Source organism: Felis catus, chromosome B4, assembly GCF_018350175.1.
Source record: "Felis catus isolate Fca126 chromosome B4, F.catus_Fca126_mat1.0, whole genome shotgun sequence".
NCBI classification, from domain to species: Eukaryota; Metazoa; Chordata; class Mammalia; order Carnivora; family Felidae; genus Felis; species Felis catus.
The window spans coordinates 48264170-48286262 of record NC_058374.1 but is presented as its reverse complement, the minus strand read 5'-3'; the positions used below and the strand labels follow the sequence as shown (position 1 = coordinate 48286262).

At 34.8% G+C, this 22093-nt stretch overlaps 1 protein-coding gene and 1 non-coding gene across 5 annotated transcripts in view; both read right to left on the bottom strand.

Annotated features, from left to right (window-relative positions):
* Positions 1–22093, bottom strand: part of ATF7IP (activating transcription factor 7 interacting protein) — a 124686-nt gene that overhangs the window by 51320 nt on the left and 51273 nt on the right. For 3 of the 4 annotated variants that reach the window (XM_011283810.4, XM_019834556.3, XM_019834558.3), the window contains exons 2-5: positions 18459–19999; positions 12806–12889; positions 11162–11307; positions 9699–9836 (exon numbers count right to left, since the gene is read on the bottom strand). In XM_011283810.4, the coding sequence (XP_011282112.1) occupies positions 9699–9836; positions 11162–11307; positions 12806–12889; positions 18459–19992 (1902 nt within the window). In that variant the 5' untranslated portion in view covers positions 19993–19999. The remainder of the gene's footprint in view (positions 1–9698; positions 9837–11161; positions 11308–12805; positions 12890–18458; positions 20000–22093) is intronic. The other variant, XM_019834557.3, reaches the window with a different exon arrangement.
* Positions 14328–14400, bottom strand: TRNAK-UUU. The gene has a single exon. It is a non-coding gene; the product is annotated as a tRNA-Lys (tRNA).

The window sequence follows — 22093 nt, the reverse complement described above, 5'->3', positions numbered from 1 at the left end:
ATTTATAAAATCCAAGCGCCTACACAGTCATGCAACTATCCTTCTGGAACAAATGTGTGAGCCACAGTGAACTGAAAACCTCCCCAGAGGATCAGTGCAGGTCCGGGCCTGTGCAGGGTCCCTAAAATTTGGAATTTAGAAACCCAGTCAGGCACCTGAGATAAATAAAACAAAGGAGCACTGCACTGCCAGTGGCTCAGACACAGGTTGAAGGCATGGATCGGATGGAAGCTGAGGGCACAAGGGGGTAAACTGTTTACTCTTCTGTAAGGGCATGCTGAACGCTGGCCAGCATACACTCCCCTCTCCAGGGAACAGAGTGGTCTGATGCCATTTTTCACCCCTCCCATCAGCATGGAGAGACTTCAGCAAGTGGCACAGTGCACATGACGAGGGCTTGAGCCATTTACATTACGTCCCACACCCCTACACTGTACAGGTGCCTTTTTTCACTAGGGCAAGTGTGATTAAGAGCCAGAGCAATACTGGCTCCTCCCGCAGAAGACCAGCACAAATCACCCCACATGCACCAGGTCTAATGATCATAAATTGCTACAAAGTGCCAGCTCTAGGGGAAATAGGACAAAGCACAGGCTTTCTTACCACATACAAGACAGAGACCAAGGTAAGATGCCAAAATGGGGGAATGCGTCCCAAAAGAAAGAACAGGAAGAGGTCACAACCAAGGAGCTAATCGAAATAGATATAAGTAACATGACAGAACCAGAATTTAACACAACGACCATAAGAATAATAGCTGGGCTTGAGAAAAGCATAGAAAAAACAGAGACACCTTTACTACAGCAATAAAAAAAATGCTAAAAACTAGTGAGGCTGACATAAAAAATGCTATAACCAAGATGCAAAATGACTGGATGTAATGAACACAGGAATGGAAGTAGCAGAAGAAAAAATAAGTGATATAGAAGATAAAATTATGGAAAATAATGAAGCTGAAAGGAAGAGGGAAAGAAAAGTATTGGATCACAAATGTAGACTTAGGAACTCAACAACTCCATGAAACATAATAACATTCATATCACAGGAGTCCCAGAAGAAGAAGAAAGACAAAAGGAGGAGAAGGTTTACTTGAGCAAATGACAGCTGAAAACTTCCTTAATCAGGGTAAGGAAACCAGCATCCAAATCCAGGAGACACAGAGAATTCCTATCAAAATCAATAAAAACTGGCCAACATGAAGCTGTATCATAGCAAAATTCGCAAAACACAGACTTAAGGAAAGAATCCTGAAAGCAGTAATGGAAAAGAAATTCCTAACCTAAAGGAAAGACAGGTCAAGTTAGCAGAGGATCTCTCCAGAGAAACTTGGCAGGCCAGAAGAGAGTGGCAGCATGATATATCAATGTGCTTAGTGAGAAAAATATGCAGCCAAAACTACTTTATCTAGAAAGGCTGTCATTCAGAGTAGGAGAAATAAGGAGTTTCCCAGACAAACACAAACTAAAACAGTTTGTGACTACTAAACCAACCCTATGAGAAATATTAAAGGGGACTCTGAGTGGGAAAGAAAGACCAAAAGCAACAAACACTAGAAAGGAATAGAGAAAATCTCCAGAAACGACAACTTTTCAGGTAATACAATCACATGAAATTCTTTTCTATCAATAATCACTCTGAATGTAAATGGACTAAATGCTCCAATCAAAAGACATAGGGTATCAGAATGGAATAAAAAGAGAAGACCTATACATATGCTGCCTACATGAGATTCATTTTAGACCTGAACACATGTCCAAATAGAAAGGGGATGGGGGCACCTGGGTGGCTCAATTGGCTGAGCATCCGACTTCAGCTCAGGTCATGATCTCGCGGTTCGTGAGTTCAAGCCCTGCGTCAGGCTCTGTGCTGGCAGCTCGGAGCCTGGAGCCTGCTTCGGATTCTGTGTCTCCCTCTCTCTCTGCCCCTCCCCTGCTCACACTCTGTCTATCCCTCTGTCTCAAAAATAAATAAACATTAAAAAAAAAGAAAGGTTTTAAGAAAGGGGATGGAAAACTATCTGTCATGCTAAATAGACATCAAAAGAAAGCCAGAGTAGCCATACGATTATCAGACTAACTAGATTTTAAACCAAATACTGTAACAAGACATGAAGAAAGGCACTATGTCATTATAAAGGGGTCTATCCAAAAAGATCTAACAACTTTAAATATTTATGCCCTCAACTTTGAAACACCCAAATATATAAATCAATTAATAACAAACATAAAGAAAATCATTGATAACAATGATAGGTGACTTTAACACCCCAATAACAGCAATGAACAGAACATCCAAGTAAATAATCAACAAGAAAACAATGGTTTTGAATGATACACCGGACCAGATGGACTTAACAGATATATTCAGAGCATTTCATCCTAAAGCAGTAGAAAACACATTCTTTACAAGTGCACATGGAACAGGCTCCAGAACTGATCATGTACTGGGTCACAAATCAGGCCTCAACAAGTACAAAAAGACTGAGATCATACAATGCATATTTTCAGACTATAACACTATGAAACTGGAAGTCAACCACAAGAAAAAATTTGGAAACACCACAAAGATATGGAAGTTAAAGAACATTCTACTAAAGTATAAATGGGTTAACCAGGAAATTAAAGAAGGAAAACAAAATATATGGAAGCAAATGAAAATGAAAACACAGCACTCCAGAACCTTTTGGAATGCAGCAAAAGTAGACATAAGAGGAAGTACACAGCAATACATGTCTACCTCAAAAAACAAGAAAAGTCTCAAATACACAACCTAACCTTACACCTAAAGGAGCTAGAAAAGGAACAGCAAATAAAGCCTAAAGCCAGCAGAAGAAGGGAACTAATAAATGTTAGAGTACAAATAATTTATAGGGAAACAAACAAACAAACAAAACAGTAGAACAGATCAACAAAACTAAGAGCTGGTTCTTTGAAAGAATTAATAAAATTGTTAAACCCCTAAGCCAGACTTATCAAAAAGAGAGAGAGAGAGAGAGAGAGAGAGAGAGAGAGAGAGAGAGGGAGAGAGAGGGAGAGATGGAGAGAGAAAGGACCCAAATAAATAAAATCACAAATGAAAGAGGAGAGATCACAACCAACAACCCAGAAATACAATTATAAGATAATTTTATGAAAAATTACATGCCAACAAACTGGGCAATCTGGAAGAAATAGATAAAACTCACAAACTACCAAAACTAAAACCTGAAGAAATAGAAAATTTGAACAGACCTATAACCAGCAAAGAAATTGAATCAGTAATCAAATTGGCTATTCTTCTCAAACTGTTCCAAAAATAGAAATGGAAGGAAATTTTCAAACTCATTCTACAAAGCCAGCATTACCTTGATTCCAAAACCAGACAAAGATCCCACTGAAAAACTATAGGCAATATTCCTCATGAATATGGATGCAAAAATTCTCAATAAGATACTAACAAATTGAATCCAACAGTACATGAAAAGAATTATTCACCACAACCAAGTGGGATTTATTCCTGGACTACAAAAGGGTGGTCCAATATTTGCAAATCAATCAATGTGAGATACCACATTAAGAAAGGATAAGAACCATATGATCCTGTCAACAGATGCAGAAAAAGCATTTGATAAAGTACAGCATCCATTCTTAATAAAAACCCTCAACAAAGCAGAGATAGAGGGAACATAGCCTCAACATCATAAAGGTCATATACAAAAGACCCACAGCTAATAGCATCCTTGATGTGGAAAAGCTGACAGCTTTTAGGGATAAGGAATACCACAGGGGTGTTGACTGTCACCACTGTTATTTAACATAGTACTGGAAATCCTAGCCTTAGCAATCAGACAACAAAAAGAAATAAAGGACATCTAAATTGACAAGGAAGAAGTCCAACTTCCACTATTTATAGGTGACCTGATACTCTATGTAGAAAACCCAAAAGATTCCACCAAAAAATTGCTAGAACTGATACACGAATTCAGCAAAGTCACAGGATATAAAATCACTGTACAGAAATCTGTTGCACTTCCATACACCAATAATGAAGCAACAGAAAGAGAAATCCAGGAGTCGATCCCATTTACAACTGCACCAAAAACAATAAGATACCTAGGAATAAACCTAACTAAAGAAGTAAAACATCTATACTCTGAAAACTGTAGAACACTTATGAAAGAAATTGAAAGGGACACAAAGAAATGAGAAAACATTCCATGCTCATGGATTAGAAGAACAAACATTGTTAAAATGTCTATACTACCCAAAGCAATCTACACATTTAATGCAATCCCTATCAAAGTACCACCAGCATTTTTCAAAGAACTAGAACATATAATCCTAAAATTTGCTTGGAACCAAAAAAGACCTTGAAGAGCTAAAGAAACCTTGAAAAAGACAAGCAAAACTGAAGGTATCACAATTCCAAATTTCAAGCTATATTGCAAAGCTGTAGTCATCAATACAGGATGGTACTGGCACAAAAACAGACACAAAGATCAATGGAATAAAACAGAAAACCCAGAAATGGACCCACAACTATATATGGCCAACTAATATTTGACAAAGCAGGAAAGAATATCCAATGGAAAAATGTCTCTTCACCAAATGGTGTTGGGGGTGCCTGGGTGGCTCAGTTGGTTAAATGTCTGACTCTTACTCTCAGCTCAGGTCATGATGTCACACTTTGTGAGACTGAGCCCTGCAATGGGCTCTACGCTGGCAGTGCAGAACCTGTTTGGGATTCTGTCTCTCCCTCTCTCTGCCCCTTCCTGTTCACTTTCTGTCTCTCAAAATAAGTAAATAAACTTAAAAAAAATGGTGTTGGGAAAACTGGACCACTTTCTTATACCATAAAATAAAAATTCAAAATGGATGAAAGACCAGAGTTTGAGAAAGGAAACCATCAAAATCCTAGAGGAGAAAGAACACAGGAAGAAAACCATCAAAATCCTAGACGAGAAAGAACACAGAAAGCAACCTCTTTGACCTAGGCCAGAATAATTTCTTACTAGACATGTCTCAGGACACAAGGGAAACAAAAACAAACACGAGCTATTGGAACTTCATCAGGAAAAATCCTTTTGCACAGTGAAGGGAACAATCCACAAAACTGAAAGGCAGCCTATGAAATAGGAGAAGATATTTGCAAATGACATATCTGATAAAGGATTAGTATCCAGAAATCTATAAAGAATTTATCAAACTCCATACCCAAAAAACAAATAATCCTAATAAGAAATGGGCAGAAGGCATTAATAGACATTTTTCCAAAGAAGACATCCAGATGGCCAACAGACACATGAAAAGATGCTCAATATCACTCATCATCAGGGAAATACAAATCAAAACCAGGATGAGATACCACCTCACACTTGTCAGAATAGCTAAAATTAGCAACACACAAAACAAGAGATGTTGACAAGGGTGTAGAGAAAGGGGAAAACCTCTTACACTGTTGGTGGGAATGCAAACTGGGGTAGCTACTCCGAAAATAGTATGGAGGTTCCTCAGAGTTAAAAATAGAAATACCCATGACCCAGCAATTGCACTAATAGGTATTTACCCAAAGGATACAAATGTACTGATTTGAAGAGGCACATGCACCCCAATGTTTATAGCAGCATTATCAACAATAGCCAAATAGAAAAAGCCCAAACCTCCATCAACTGATGAATGGATAAGGAAGATTTGGTGTGTATATACAATGCAATATTACTCAGCCATCAAAATGACTGAAATCTTGCCATTTGCCATGACACGGACAGAGCTAGAGTGTATTATACTAAGTGAAATAAGTCAGTCAGAGAAAGACAAATACCATATGATTTCACTCGTGTGGAACTGAAGATATAATATGATGAACACACAGAGAAAGGGAAAAAAAAGAGAGGCAAACCATAAGAGACTCTTAACTATAGAGAACAAACTAAGGATTGCTGGAGGGGAGGTGGGTAGGGCAGGGGATGGGCTAAATGGCCTATGGGTATTATGGAGGGCACTTATGTTGAGCAATGGGTGTTATATGTAAGTGATGAATCACTAAACTTTACTCAAGAAACCAGTATTATACTATATGTTAATTAACTGGAATTTAAATAAAAATTTGAAAATAAGTAAATAAATAAGGGGCGCCTGGGTGGCTCAATCAGTTAAACATCTGACTTCTGATCTCAACTCAGGTCTTGATCTCCGGGTCATGATTTCATGCCCCGGGTTGTGCATAAAGCCCACTTAAAAAAAAGAAAATTATATATATATAATTAAATATATATATAAAAAATTATATATGTGTATATATACACACACACACACATAAATATATATATATAATAAACTCTTCTTACTACTAAAAAAAAACATATAAAAATTGTGCAGCAGAAAGTATGATAATTGAAATAAAAAATTCAGCAGCAAGGGTTAAGAGCAATAGTAGGCTATTAGTAGTTAAGTTTTCAGGGAGTCAAATGTTACACATGGATTTTCAACTGCACCAAGGGAGGCGCCAGCACTCCAACCTCTGTGTTGTTCAAGGGTCAAGCGTTTATATACTACACACTCATTATGTATATGTATATGTATATGTATATGTATATGTATATGTATATGTATATGTATATGTATATGTGTGTGTGTGTGTGTGTGTATTTTAGCTTTTTCCTTAAGTGATTATTCTAGAGATTACACTTAACATCTTGAATACTTATTTTCAGTGTATACAAACACTTTCAATAGCATACAAATATAATTAAATATTACTTAGCCTAAAAGAATGCAGTACTGAAATACATGTTACATTGTGTATGAACTTCAAAAACATTTTGAATGAGGCCAAACACAAAAAGTTACATATTGTATGATTCTGTTCATATGAAATATGCAGAATAGCGATAATCAATTAGACAAATCAATAAGACAGAAATCACATTAATGGTTGCCAAGGAGTAGGGGGAAGGAAAACGGGGAGTGACTGTTTAATGGACACAAAAGTTTTCTTCTGAGTTGATGAAAATGTTTCTAACTAGATAGAGATGACAGTCACACAACAATGTGAATATACTAATACCACTGAATTGTAGACCAAAACAGTTATTTTATTATCTGAATTTTATTTCCATAAAAAACTAAATATCAGAACAACACAGAAACAGGTACTAAATTAAGCTCAGTAAAATTTAAGTAAATGGCATGGCTAAGGACAGATCATTATACGTGAGTGAGTGGGAGAAACAATATGAAGTTGAAAGCCTAAAATAAAAATACCATGAACACTGATAAACTGTAGGACAATGAAACAACTGGTAGGTATTAGGAAAAGTGGATCAAAAACTAAGAGATCCAAATATTAAAATCAAAATATGAATAGTAGCACTCAACTGAGGAACCTGGACTATATGGAGGTGAATGAGACAAACAGTATTTTAGAAAGATGAGTACAGCAGTTGGGAAGTCCAGCAAGGACTTAATAAGTAGAACCAGAGTAATCATGTAAAAGGTTGTTGCTATAATCAGGGAATTATAAAAAGAAAACACATTTACAGTATTATACATACATTTATTGAAAAAAAATCCACATAGAAGTGGATGTGCACCTTGTGGAAAGTGAGAAGAAACAAGATAGGCTTTAAAAAAAAATTTTTTTTAATGTTTACTTATTTATTTATTTAGAGAGAGAGTATGAGCAGGGGAGGGGCAGAGAGATACTAAAAGAGAGAATCTAAAGCAAGCTCTGGTGCCACCAGCACAGAGCCAGATGCAGGCTCAAACCCACGAACTGTGAGAACATGACCTGAGCTGAAGCCAAGATTCGTACACTCAACTGACTGGGACACCCAGGCACCCCAGAGATAGACATTAATAAGAAATTAAAAAGTTATAATTTGATAACCCACTGTATATGTGAAATGACTGAGAGATCTATTTCTAAGAACTCAAAAACTATCAAGGAGAAGGAAAATGGAAAGATATTCTTGGAAAATTTTTCTAAGAATTCAAGAATTACAAATAAAAGGAACAATGGGAAGTGGATTCATTTGTGGAAGAAAGCTTGGTTTGGTGTTGAAAAACTTCAGACTCTGCGGCTACCAAGAAACACCAAGTGCAAAGGTATATTAAATATTAAGAGATCTGGACTTGCATATTACATGAGAATATGAGAGTCAAAATCTCATGTTCTAAAAACACAAAATGAGAAACAATGAAATCACTTTTTAAAATCTTCAAACATTTTAAAGTTCTAATTGAAAATTCTCAACAGTATTAGTAAAATAAAGTTTAGTCATTAAACAACACTACTACTATTAGAACGACCTGCTAAAGGAAGAAAGAGGACTAGTATTGTTCTAAATTACAAAATTACTACAAAGATCTTATTTAAAAAAAGTCTAACTTCAAAAAAAATTAACAATATAAAACCAAGAAAAAGAACTTTTAGGCTGAGAAATATAATAAATTCTAGTCACTTTTGGATGCAATTTATAACTAGAAAACAGTCACTTTTCATGGACCACTTTGCCGTCATTTGTTTGCTTGTTTTTAATGTTTATTTCTTTGTTTTTGAGAGAGAGAAAAGAGAGCACACACATAGGGAAGGGGCAGAGAGAGGAAGAGAATCTCAAGCAGGTTCTGTGTCCCCAGCATGGGGACCAAGCCCATGAACCTAGAGATCATGACCTGAGCTGAAATCATGAGTCTGACACTTACATGACTGAGCCCCCCAGGCGCCCACCTCATTTGTACAATAAACCTCTGTAAGTGGTTTGCAAACTCATCATCTATAGACTATGCTCCAATTTCAGAAAAGCCTAATAGAAACCATACATTTACCTACGACAGAATGAATGTACTGATAGAAATTTCCAATTTCTTAGTTTTGGAATAAAATGAATTACTACATCATGTTATCATGTGTTCATTTCAGTCAATTAGAAGCTCTGGCACTGCATGTTAATATATAGTTATATTTAATAAAAAATGAAGTAGCAATTATTAACAAATATAAATTAACTAACATCTTTATAACATATGATCTGTGGCAGGAAGTGGATTAATATAAACAGAATCACTTACAATAAATATTATTTGGTACTTATGCCATGCTAGATACTACCAGCCTTTCTTCAGTGACTAAAAAATATTTAAAAACCACTAAGATAGGTTTGAAGCTCTATTATGGGTTGAACTGTGTATATGTGCCTCAGAAGTTCATACATTGAAGTCTGAACCCCCAAGTATCTCATAATGTGACTCAATTTGGAAATATGGTCTTTAAAAAGGTTATTAGTTAAGATAAGGTCATACTGGGGTAGGGTGGGCCCCAATCCAAAACAACTGGTTTCTTTGTAAAAAGGGGAAATTTGGGCACACACAGGTACTGCAATGTGAAGACAAAGCCAGTGATCAGGATGAAGCTTCTACAAAGCAAGGATGCCAAAGACTGTCAGTAAACCATCAAAAGCTAGAGGAGATACATGGAAGAGATTCTCTCTTACAGACCTCAAATAGAACCAATTCTTCCAACACCTTGATCATAGACTTTTAACCTCCAGAACTATGAGACAATACATTTGTTGCTTAAGCCACCAGTTTATGGTACTTTTTTATGGCAGCCTTAGCAAACTAATGGAGACTACTTTTACTTCTAATATTTGGAAAATGTGCCCTCAAAAATAAGTTATAAAAATAATGACACGAGTATACAATTCAAGTCAGTATACAAACCTGTAGTTCAGTAATAACTGTTTTATGTCTCTTGTTGCATTCAATCTTTTCCACTCGTGTTTTCAATTCTGCCAAAGTCTTATCAAATACAGCACACTGTAGCGCACACAATTTTTCTTCTAGCAACCACTGTACAACCTAAAGAGATACACATTTCTTTGTTACAGCAAAGAAGGCATTTCAGCAAGCAGCAAAATGTACATATTCTTATGTACTAATAAGACGGTACTGATGGTATTGATTAGTTTAATGAAATACATGCTGGCATTCATGACACAATGTCATCTGCTGAAAGCCTGCACTTCTACAGATGTAATATCTGCTATGATAGAATTATACTAAAAATAGAAAATTTCAAGAGGGTGAAATTTTATAAATAAGTTTAAACTGAAGTTTTAATATTTATTTCTTGTATCTTCTACTGTGATTCAAAGGAAATCAATTAAAGGAAAGGACCAGTTTTTAAAATTTCTAATCTGTTGCAGATGATATTTTTTGAGACAGTAAGAACGTCACTGCACTATGAAATTTCTATAAAATATTTCTGAATGCCTACTCACAATTTACATATTTATCTTATTTTGGATCCATAACAAATAGAATAATACATAGTGCATGTCCACGGCCCATACTTGAGTAATACTGTTGCAGAGGAGTAAACTCTCAGTACACAGAAGTTTCAAATAGAAGTTTCAAAATTCTTTCACATGCCTATCTTCATATTTGTAACAACGCTATAAAAAAGACTAAGTAAGCATTATTAGTTCCATATGACAAATTTAAAAGTTGGAAGGAAAAAAAAGCTACTTTTTACTGCCTCACTATTCTTTTTTTAATGTGTATATTTATACTATATCTTAATGGAAGGACATTAGTCTAAAACCTGGATTAGTTATAATTTCATCATTAAATTTACAAGACCTTAAAAAATTAATTTCAGCTGAGTTTCATATTCTTCTTTAAAAGGCAGTTTTCATACACATCTGTTAACACATTTTGAAAAATATATCGAATGCTATGTATTTTCAGTATTTCTAACTCTAGCTTCATAGATTTGGCTGACATTTCATAAGTCCACATTTTAAATACTCCCTTTCCCTAGTCATTCTAAAGCTCTGTCCCTATCATTTTTAATACTAAGCCTAAAGTACATAACAAAGACTTACAATACAGGAACTTACAACCATGAAACCAGCTTGTAACAAAGATTAAAATGTTAACATATAAGACTCTAATATTTCCACTAGAATAAAGTTCAATATAGAAGAAAAAATAAAATCTTAAAAAAGTATCAGGAAGTTTTTTAAATTATTGAGAATAATAAGCTCAACTATTTTTGTCAAGTTCTCTCTATGAAAAACCCAAATATACCAATAAAATACAGAATAATGTCAAAAACCTAATAGAATAAAAATAGTCATGTTTTTTATTTAATACGGTTTTTGATTTATAATCTGTAACACCTTTTGTAGCTTCTGGTTAATATCTCCCTTGGCTGTAATCTTCACTTGAAATTCTGCCTCATATTCTTCTTCCATGTATCGACGACGTTTGGACTGTACATTGTCCATGTCCTCTGACTTAGAACGCTTTCTTCTGGAAAATTCACCTGAGAACAAAAAGCATAATGATTAATCAGGTTTTTATTATAGACCTTAATGCCTCTTCTCCACTCTCAGCAAAGTATTATTCCTACTTATCACAACAATACCATTCTCAATCAGTTATTTGATGAATTGTTTTTGAGATTAGAAAAGTGTGGTAAGGGCACCTCGTGGCTAAGTTGGTTAAGCATCTGACTCTTGATTTTGGCTCAGGTCATGATCTCACTGTTCTTGAGATCTGCCCCTCTCTGCCCCTCTCCAACTTGCGCACATTCTCTCTCTCTTTCTCAAAATAAATACACTTAAAAAAAAAAAGTGAGTAGGTAGCTTCTTTGCTCTGAGCTTCAAATGATTTTCAATATACTAAACAAGAACTTCTTAAAGGCCGAGCAATGTACAATATAAACATAAATATTCTTTCCTTGAGAATCACCTAAAATATGAATATGATATGATATGAGAAATCAGCTCATATTCATTCCCTTTCCTAAACTTTATAGTGCACATGAATCCTTTGACAAAATATATTACTCATTCTCATGTCACAGGTTTCTAACAACTGTGCATAGCTTTAATTATTTAATTCTTCCTTTTCAGTGTATTTTTTTCTCAGTAAATTTAGAAAAAAATTCTTAATCATTAGCTTTAGAAAAATAACATAAGAATAGCTATTCCTAATATATTCTAATGAATGTCAAATAAATAAAAATAAAAGTAATGTCATTATAAAAGTCAATTTGGTAAAGATATTCAAAGATCTTCATTTAAAAATTTTATATTTCATATATTGGTAACATTCATGAGATCATAAGCAAATTTTATTACCTGGTTTCTTTTTCAACATATAAAAAGTAAAAATACTAAAATCTCCACTTATTAAATGGAAATGTCCTTATGTAACCATAACTATCCCTCTTCACTTTTCTCTATATCCATATAACTATGTGCCTACTCTTAAAATCCAATTCTCTTCTATAACTTCTCTTGTAATCATAACTTATATGTCATACATGGAAACCAGAATGACAGGGAAAGATATAGAACCTAGGTATCCTGACTTCTAACCCCATGATAATCTTATAAACCTAATGACACCCCATTCCATCAATTCCCCATCCCATGAAGCTTAAGTACCTTAAGGAGACTAAGATACATAATTTCATTTGTTTATATTACTCCTGAGAAAATTATTAGTCCCATGCTCTAAATATAAATCTTACCCAATTTATCTCAAGACATTCAGATCGTACTTTACTAAATATTAAGCTTAAATCTTTCTTATGGAACAATGAAAAGTATAAATAAAACACTGAAGTATATGAAATAATACTTTCAAAAATCCTTGGGTTAGCTCTCAAGAAAATGATTGAACTGTGTTTCACTTAAACTAAAAACATTTTTTAAGTCATCTCATGGAAATTAAAGTATATTTCAGAGCCTTAAAAGAAGAAACATTGAATTACTATTTTTTTTAAACAGGTCAAGTTTTTTGTACATGCTTACTTTTCTCAGAAGGTCTTTCATCTTCATTTATTACTTGCTCTTCTTCCTCAGGTTTGCTGTCCTTTTCGTTAGTTTCTACTTCTGCTGTAACAAAAATAAAAAAGGAAATCTTACTTACATTGGCATTCATAGCAGCTCATTGTAATTTACACTTTGGTATTAACTATCCTGTCAATAAACTTTTATAAAATCAGTCTTGGGGTGCCCGGGTGGCTCAGTCGGTTGAACGTCTGACTTTGGCTTGGGTCATGATCTCATAGTTTATGGGTTCGAGCCCTGCATCAGGCTCTGTGCTGACCGCTTGCTTAGAGCCTGGAGCCTGCTTCGGATTCTGTGTCTCCTTCTCTCTCTGCCCCTCCCCGGCTCATGCTTTGTCTCACTCTGTTTCTCAAAAATAAATAAATGTAAAAAAAAAATTGTTTTTTAAGAAAATAAAATCGGTCTCAAAATGTGACATTTTAGGAATAAAAAGAGAGCACAGAATGACCAAGTCCACTTTTAAAAGCTCTTAATGTGGAAGAAAATTCACACTATAGATTTTAAAACAAAGAATTGACTTAGTAATTTACTGTCAACGGTAGATTAATAAAATGCGAAAACTATTATAAAGATTTAGACTCCATTACATTCAATTATTAAAATTAAAGTACTGTAGTAGTTGTGACAATTACAAAAAAAAATTACAAAGTATGGGCAAATTCAAAACACCTAAAATTTTAATGAGACAAATTAAATCATTAAGTTATTTTAATGGATATGAGACAGTTTATAAAATGGAAATGGAAAAACTACCCTAAAGATAAAGAAAGCTTAATTTAATTGATGCCAGTGCCAACAACTGAGTTAAGTGCATGACATACATTACTTCATATCCTTAGTATAATCCTATACATTATTTCTGCCATCATATACATGAGAAAAGCCCAATGTACAAAAAGGTAAATTTTCATAAGGCATATAATAAAATATAACTAAAGAATGCTACCAAAAAATACTGCTAAAAATGTCTATACAATTGCATTATTAACACAAATAAAATCCCAGAGGTAGCAGAAGGGTCTTTAGTAAATCAATCTATATCTCCTCAATTAACATAAACATCAAATGGGGGAGAAGAACAATTCACTAAAATGTTTGGGTTTCTATTTTTCCTCCTTACATCACTGCAACTGGCTCCCCAGTGGTTTCAATAATGCATGGTGTTTCCTCATATTCTGCAACCAAAATTAAATAAGTAATCACAAGAAATATAGCATTATATAAAGATTTTGATATGGCATTTCTTCTCCAAACAGCAAAGTTTAAATCCCAACAACCTGATGGTAGAAGTCAAGGCTAAAATGACTGAAAAGACCTTCTAGGTGAAAACAGGATCATTGATGAACCTATTAATAAGACCCTTAAGAATATTTTTTTCACGCTAAGGTAAAACAATAAAGCTGTAAACCATGACTATAGTCAAAACAAAACAGTTAACAGAGCACATAAAGATTATTAAGACTATTTTTTTAAGTAAGCTCCATGCCCAACATGGGGCTTGAACTCATGACCCTGAGATCAAAAATCACATGCTCTACCCACTGAGCCAGCCAGGTGCCCCTACTAAGCCAATTTATAAACTTTAAAATAAATTAAAAAAAATAAAAAGCATTAGAAAATTAACTCTCCATTTACTATGCTCATTGGAAATATCTTAAGATCTTATCCTTCAACTCCAGTTTCAATGAAATGAAAATTTGTTTTGCTCCCTTATAGATCACAAACTCATTACAAAGCATTATTTTTCTATATATAGTTTTCCAAATCCTCCTGATTTTAATACTGAGGGTGGTGATTCTTGAATTTCTTAGTACCCAGTTTCCAGAGACACAGAGTAGCTGGACTGCTTGAGATGAAAGTTTATAGAGTCTTTATTTTCCAAATCATGATACCACTCAAAAAACAAATTTCACTTTTATCAATAATGCCACATTTTGCTGATATGCTTTGTGAAGTTGAGAATCTTTATGTTTATTGGCTATTTGTATTTCCTTTTCTATAAATTGCCTGTTCATCAATGTCACTTCGCTAATAACAATTAGGAAGGGATGCTGGAAGATGAAAATCAAAATTCAACTAAAGAGTAATTAGGAAAAGGAAAATATAGTGTTAGCCTATTACTGTAACTTGAAGAACGGCTCTGAAAGAGAGGAAAAAGATGGAACAGGAGCTAGAGAAAAAAGAGTCCATAATGTAAGAGTGAATGGAAGCCAAACTATTATGTGTACCCTCCCTCTACTGCTGCCTGAACTTTTCCAGAGAGAAATTTTTATTTTCCTAGCCTTCTTAATAAACAGATTATGATTTTAGTCATCTGGTAAACATCAGTTATCATACAGTACTGTGCAACAATATGACAGTGTCTTCAGGCCTACTCAGTATGTCTGCAATACTTTTTAGGTCTTTCTTTTACTACTGTAAAATTAAAATGGTTTTCTATTTGCTTTCTGGTATCTTTCATTATTTTTTGTTGCTGCTCATAGCCATCATAACTGCTATATTTAAGACAAATTTGCTAAAGTGCCTGAAATGACAGAGGTTTATATTTTCCTGTTAGTACAGCAAATAAACGTTAGTAGCTAGAGGGAAGAGCCAGAGTTCAGTACTTCAATTTATAACTCTGTTCTGAAAACATTAAAAATTAGTCAAGAATTGAAAAATGAAAGTAATACCTCAGAAGGTACAAAGCAACAAAAATGACATGTGCTACAGTCCCTCCTCATTTGCAGGGGCTATGTTCCAAGTCCCCCAGTGAGGGTCTGAAACCATGGATAGAACTGAACCCTATACATTTTTTTCCTACACATACACACCTATGATAAAATTTAATTTATAAATCAGGTACAGGAGATTAACAACAGTAACTAAAAATAATTATAATAGCATACACTATTATATATATAACATAATATATATTATATAACATATATAATTATATATTGTATATAACTATATATATCTATATATATATCTATATATATATCTATATATATATATATATATAATGGTCTCTCTCAAAATATCCTATTGTTGTGTACACAGTTCTTGTGATGATGTGAAATGATAAAATACCCATGTGATGAGAGGAAGTGAGGTGAAATATATATATATATAATTTTATATATATAATATATAGTATGCTATATATTATATATAATAGTAATAAATTATATAAATATGGTCTCTCTTGAAATATCTTATTGTTCTGCACACAGTTCTTGTGATGATGTGAAATGACAAAATACCTATGTGATGAGATGAAGTGAGGTGAATGACATAGGCATTACCATCTAGATTTGGACTACCCCTGACCCAGAAAGTCAATACTAAAGACAGTAAGTCAGAAGAAGAATCATCTGCTGCCAGACCATGGTTGACTGTGGGTAACTAAAACTGCAAAAACTGAAACCATGCAAAATGAAACCATTGATAAAAGGGGACTACTGTAACTACTGTAACAGATTCCACTACCATGTAAAGAGAACAGAGCACAGTTTGAAGACCAATGAAGAAAATATACTTCAACGTACTATACACAAAATTTCCTTGGGGGATTGGGGAAGGGAAGACAGGAAATAAAAGTTTACTTATCAGCTAAGAAATTAAATCTATCACTACACTTACTCTGCTAATAGCATAAAATCAGATAAAAGTCTAAAAGTAAATAACCACATGGATGGCTTAATAGTCATGTCCTGCATTTAACAGCATTGAGTGGGAAGGATGGTTCCCAATATCAAGTCATGACATAAAGGTAAAATGTATAAACTCATGAAATAATAATATGCAATTTGCTATGACTTTCTTATATAGTCTACCAAAAGGTGGTTTAAGGACTTGCCCTAATACCACTCTCTCTATAAACAGTTCTTACTGAATGAATGAGTTAAGGTCACCCTAAACATGGTTACTTATCTTTCCAAAATGTAAACCTCATCATATCATTCTCCTCTGCTTGAAATCACTCGATGGCTCCGCAGTACTGTTAGAATGTGTTAGCATTGTAACCAAGGTCTTCCATAATACACTTCTCTTATATTACCAATTATTCATTCACTCCACAAATATTCACTGAGCACTGACCCGAGCATTATTTTGACCTGATGACGGTGGCTCAGAGCAAGGGGGACAGTAGTGGATGATAACAGACTGGATTCTACATCTATTCTGAAGGTAGAGGCAATAGGATTTCCTGATGGACTGATGGGATATGGAATACAGAGAAAAACAAGAATGGCTCCAAGATTTTTGGCCTGAGCAAGTAGGATGGACATGCAATTAAGAGGGATTATCTTCACTAAAACCCTATATTATGCAGACAATGAAAGGAAAGTGCTTTCCTGAATACATTTGTTTTTATAAAGTTACCCTTCTATAAACTCCCAGAATACCAATTTACCATTATTAACTGTATTCACAGCCTTTATTTAATGTCCTGTGATTGAATTCTTGTCTGCATCCTAAAGGCAAGTACTAAATTTTATCTTTAAATCCCCAGAACCAAGAAGAGCTTGGCCTGTCTCTCTAGACAGCTTTAATAAATGAATAAATACTCTTTGGAAATGAAGTCATCTTTTAATAACAAAAAAATCTCTACCTCCAAAAATTGGTATGATCTATTGGGGAAAAAAACATCCCCTGAGTCTCCTAGGCCTCTTTTTCTTCTTTTGAACAAACTAGAACCAAATGCTGTGTTTAATGCTACAAGGTCACTCCTCTCACAGAGTTCTAAGGCAAAGAGAAGGACATAAAGGTATTCATGCCACTCTGAAAAGAACTGAGAAGTTTCAAACGGAAGTGATATTTGAGTTTGACCATGAAAGCAAAAATAGGATTTTTCTCATTCTTTCCTTTTTCTCTAGGAATAATAAAAGAGATGGAAAGATAGGCTTTTGAACAAATTATGAAGCTTATATACTTTCATATAAAGGGTTTGGAATTAACCTAAAAGTAACAGGGACCCAATGAAAGAGAAGAACAAAATCAAATAAAAGACTTAAGTTACAGAGAGATCATTCAGAAGATGCAGAGGAAGAGAGTAAGTTGGTAGAATCAAGAGGGCTCAGAAAGCAAACAGATGAAGCCTTTATCAAATAGATTATCAGGCTTCAAGGTTTCTGGATTTTAGCAATGGTGGTGTTGTTTTTCAGACAAAGAATACTAAAAATGGGAAAATTAATTGTAAAAGGTGATTTGTTATACTCGAAGCAAACAAATTAATCCACTCTAAGTTACTTGGTTGCTAAGTGATAGGAAAACCAATTGTTAGGACTTTGATTAATTATGTACTGACTTAAAACTGTTATCTCACAGTATTATATTGGTCCATCTCATCTCTTTATTCCTAGACAATAGGCCCCTTAAGGGCAAGAGCCATATTTTCCCATTATTTTACCTCCCTTCTTGTCACTTCACATAATATTGCTCTCAGAGTAGATACTTTGTAAATCTAAATTCTGTTAAGAATCTATGAAGTTAAGAGATCATTCCAGTCACCATCGTTCTCAACTTTCTCAGCAACTAAAAAAAATTTTTTTAACTTTGTAAAACTGCTTTATTAAGCAGTTTATCAAACCTAATCAAAATCTTTATAAAACTTAAGTAATATGCTAACCTGGAGAGCATGTTTCATTTTGTGGTACAACTTCAGACTCCTCTTTTTCACCAGAAATATCCTCCTCATCAGAAAGGACCAAAAAGGCTTCTTTTGGCAAACTCTCACTACTTTCTTGTTTGGATGGGGAACCAAAAGAACCTTCCATCTTCTCTTCCAAATCTGGATTTGTCTCATCAATTGGAAGAAGAGAAGTTTTAGAAAAGCAAGTAAGTTCATCCTCGGCAGGTGCAAGCTTTTCCAAAATAGGAATAATTTCATCTGTCTCCATAGAATCTGTGTTTTCCAAGATAATCTCATTTTTCTCATCTTTTGTAACATTTTCACTAATGGTTTCTGAAAGGTCTGCAGAATTTTCATTTTCATTCTTTTCACTTTGGTCAATTTCCATACTGCTAGATATAGCCTCCTCTCCAAGAGCAGGTTCTGTGACAGTATCTTCCTTTACTTTCTTTTCATTTTCAGGAGGTAGATCTGAACAAATAACTGTATCATCTGTTTCTAGAGTTTCTTCATCGCCATCAACATTACTATCAGCCTTATTTTTCTCGTCAAATGAGAAAATTTGGTCTAACTTTTCATCATCACTATTTTTCTCAAGAAAATCACCACCTTTATTGCTACTAGGTTCTGTAATGTCAGTTTCAGGAACAGATTCACAAACTGGTACAGAACTTGGTTCAAAGGTAGGATCAAAGGCTGATTCAGAAGTCAGTTCATCAGAAGTGGGTTCGTCAGAGGGCAGATCACCAGAAGCTGGATCACCAGAGGCTGGATCACCAGAAGCCGGATCACTAGAGGCTGGATCATCAGAGGCCAGGGCTTCGGAGGACAGATCACCAGAGGCTGAATCATCAGAGGCCGGATCACTAGACACTGGCTCAGCAGAGACTGATTCACCAGGGACTGATTCACCAGAGACCAAGTCACCAGAGAATGGTTCACTGGAGACTGTTTCACCAGAGACTATTCCACCAGAGGTGGGATCGCCAGAGGTGAGATCACCGGAGGTGGGATCACCAGAAGTGGGATCGCCACAGGCAGGATCACCAGAGGTTAGTACTTCAGAGGCCAGATCTTCAGGGGCTGAATCTCCAGCAGCTGGATCTCCCATAGCCAGATCACCAGAGGCTGGCTCATCAGAAGATGGTTCAGCAGTCAGTTTACAGACTAGTTCAGGAGCTGTATTATTAGGAGACAAAGGTTCATGCTTTAAGTCATCATCCTGCTTATTTTTTACATTAACATTTAAGGTACAGGAGGTTTCTTTCCATTCTGATTTACTTTTTTCAGGGTCAAAACAAAGCTCTTCAATGCCATTCACCTCCTCCTTGTCAATAATATAATCCATATTTTCCAAAGGTGAAGTTGGGTCCAAATCTCCATTTTCATGGTTGCCATTTAATAGCTTGACATCAGCTTTCAACAGTTCCTCTTTGACCTTGTACACTGCTTCAAGCTGCTGACGATCACTCACTCTCATTGTTTTTCGAGCCTTGAAGACTTTTTTCTGAGGTTCTTCTATACTATCCATTTTGAATCTTTAAAAAGAGAAAGAAAGAAAGTTTAATAATGAAAACAGAAGCCACCTAATCAAGACAAATTGCAAATTGATCTTACAAGCAAGCAGCCTTTCATGTAATTTTGAAATAATGATATACAAAGCATAATAATCCCTGCTGTGTTAATTTTCGTATTAATTGGATTTATGTAATATAAAATTGATGACAGGTACAGTCCATAGAAGATCAATTATTAAGAAGCATTAGGAAAAAAAAATGACTTGCTTTTTTGGGGGGACAGCAAAAGAGTAGGTCTTTGGAGCCACCCCTGGAGCTGGAACTGTCATGTTCCCTTCTCTTCCACTTTCCATTGCAAACAATAACGACCATTCATACCATTAAAAAAAAATAATAAAAAAAAATAAAAGAAAAAAGTGACTAGTTTCTAGTTTTAATTCTTAGTAAGGTAGTGGATTCAGAGTCTAGAGGAGATACATTAGCATAAAAAAAGTAAATGCAGTAAAAAAGTAGATGGAAAAAGAAAAGTGTAAGAGAATGAAAGCAGAGGAATGGGAAAGAGGTACAAAGATAAGGAAAAAGAGAAGAGAACTAAAGAACACAGGAGGAAAGATTACATTTGCAACCAGGCATATCGAGATTAACAGTACTATAAACATATTTACAAGAGATTATCATCAAAAATTTGCTAAGACAACTCACACAATAGGAAATATTTATAAATCATATATTTGCAAATATGTATCTAAGAGACTTGCATCTAAAAAATACTAAATACTATTACAACTGAATAACAACAAAAGTAACCCAACTTAAAAATGGACAAAGGAACTGAATAAACATTTCTCTAAAAGACATATAAATTGATGAGGCGCCTGGGTAGCTTGGTGGGTTAAGCGTCAGACTGCGCCTCAGGTCATGATTTCGCGGTCCGTGGGTTCGAGCCCCGCATCAGGCTCTGTGCTGACAGCTCGGAGCCTGGAGCCTGCTTCTGATTCTGCATCTCCCTCTCTCTCTCTGCCCCACCCCCACTCATTCTCTGTCTCTCAAAAAATAAACTAAATAAACATTAAAACTTAAATAATTAATTAATTAATTAATTAACGACATACAAATTGCCAATAGACGAACTGCCAATAAGCACTAAAAATGAAAAGATGCTCAATGTTATTAGTCATCAGAGAAATGTAAATCAAACTTCAATGACATAACACTTCACACATAGCAGGATGGCTATGATCAAAGAGAATAACAAGTATAGGTAAGAAGCAAATGAACTGAAACCCTCACACAATGCTGGTGGGATTATAAAATGGTATAGCTGCTTTGGAAAACAGTCTGGCAGTTCCACATCATGTTAAACATTAATTGTTAAGTTTCTATCTTTCCTCTTTTGTAATACACATAAAGCTATAAATTTCCCTTTTAACATTGCTTTAGCTGCATCTCATATTTTGATGTGTCATATTTTCATTGCTGCTCTGTTAAAATATTCTCTAATTTCCACTGTGACTTATTATTTCACATGTGAGTTTCTCTAAAAGTAGTTAGAAGTTTCTTTAAAAAGTAATATGACTATGTGAAACTCCTTAAAAAATACGAAGTTGGTCTCATACTAAAAAAAACATCAAGCAATGTAGATTATGAGTCATGAAGCATTATGGCTTTATTCAGGCCCAACCAAGGTGTCCATTTGATAAAAAGTTAGAACCCTAAGCCCCAATACCTCAGAATGTGACCTTATTTAGATACTTTTTCAGAGGTAATCAAGTTAAAATAAGGTCATTAGGTGGGCCCTAATGATTGGTATCCTTATAAAAAGGGGAAATTTTTGATACAGATACACACACAGAGAGCCATGTAAAAATTGGAGTTAAGCTGTCACAAATCACAGGTAGGAGAGAGGTCTGGAATAGATCCTTCTTTAATTCCTAGTTCCTGCAGGGCCCTGGATCACCTTGATTTCAGATTTCTAGCCTCAGAACTATGAGACTATAAATTCCCTATTTAACAAAAGGGGGAAAAAAGAAACTTCAAGGAATGTGATTCACTGCAAAAACAGAATAGAGAGTGAAAATAAACACCAGATCATCAACAGACACAGACCATTCATTT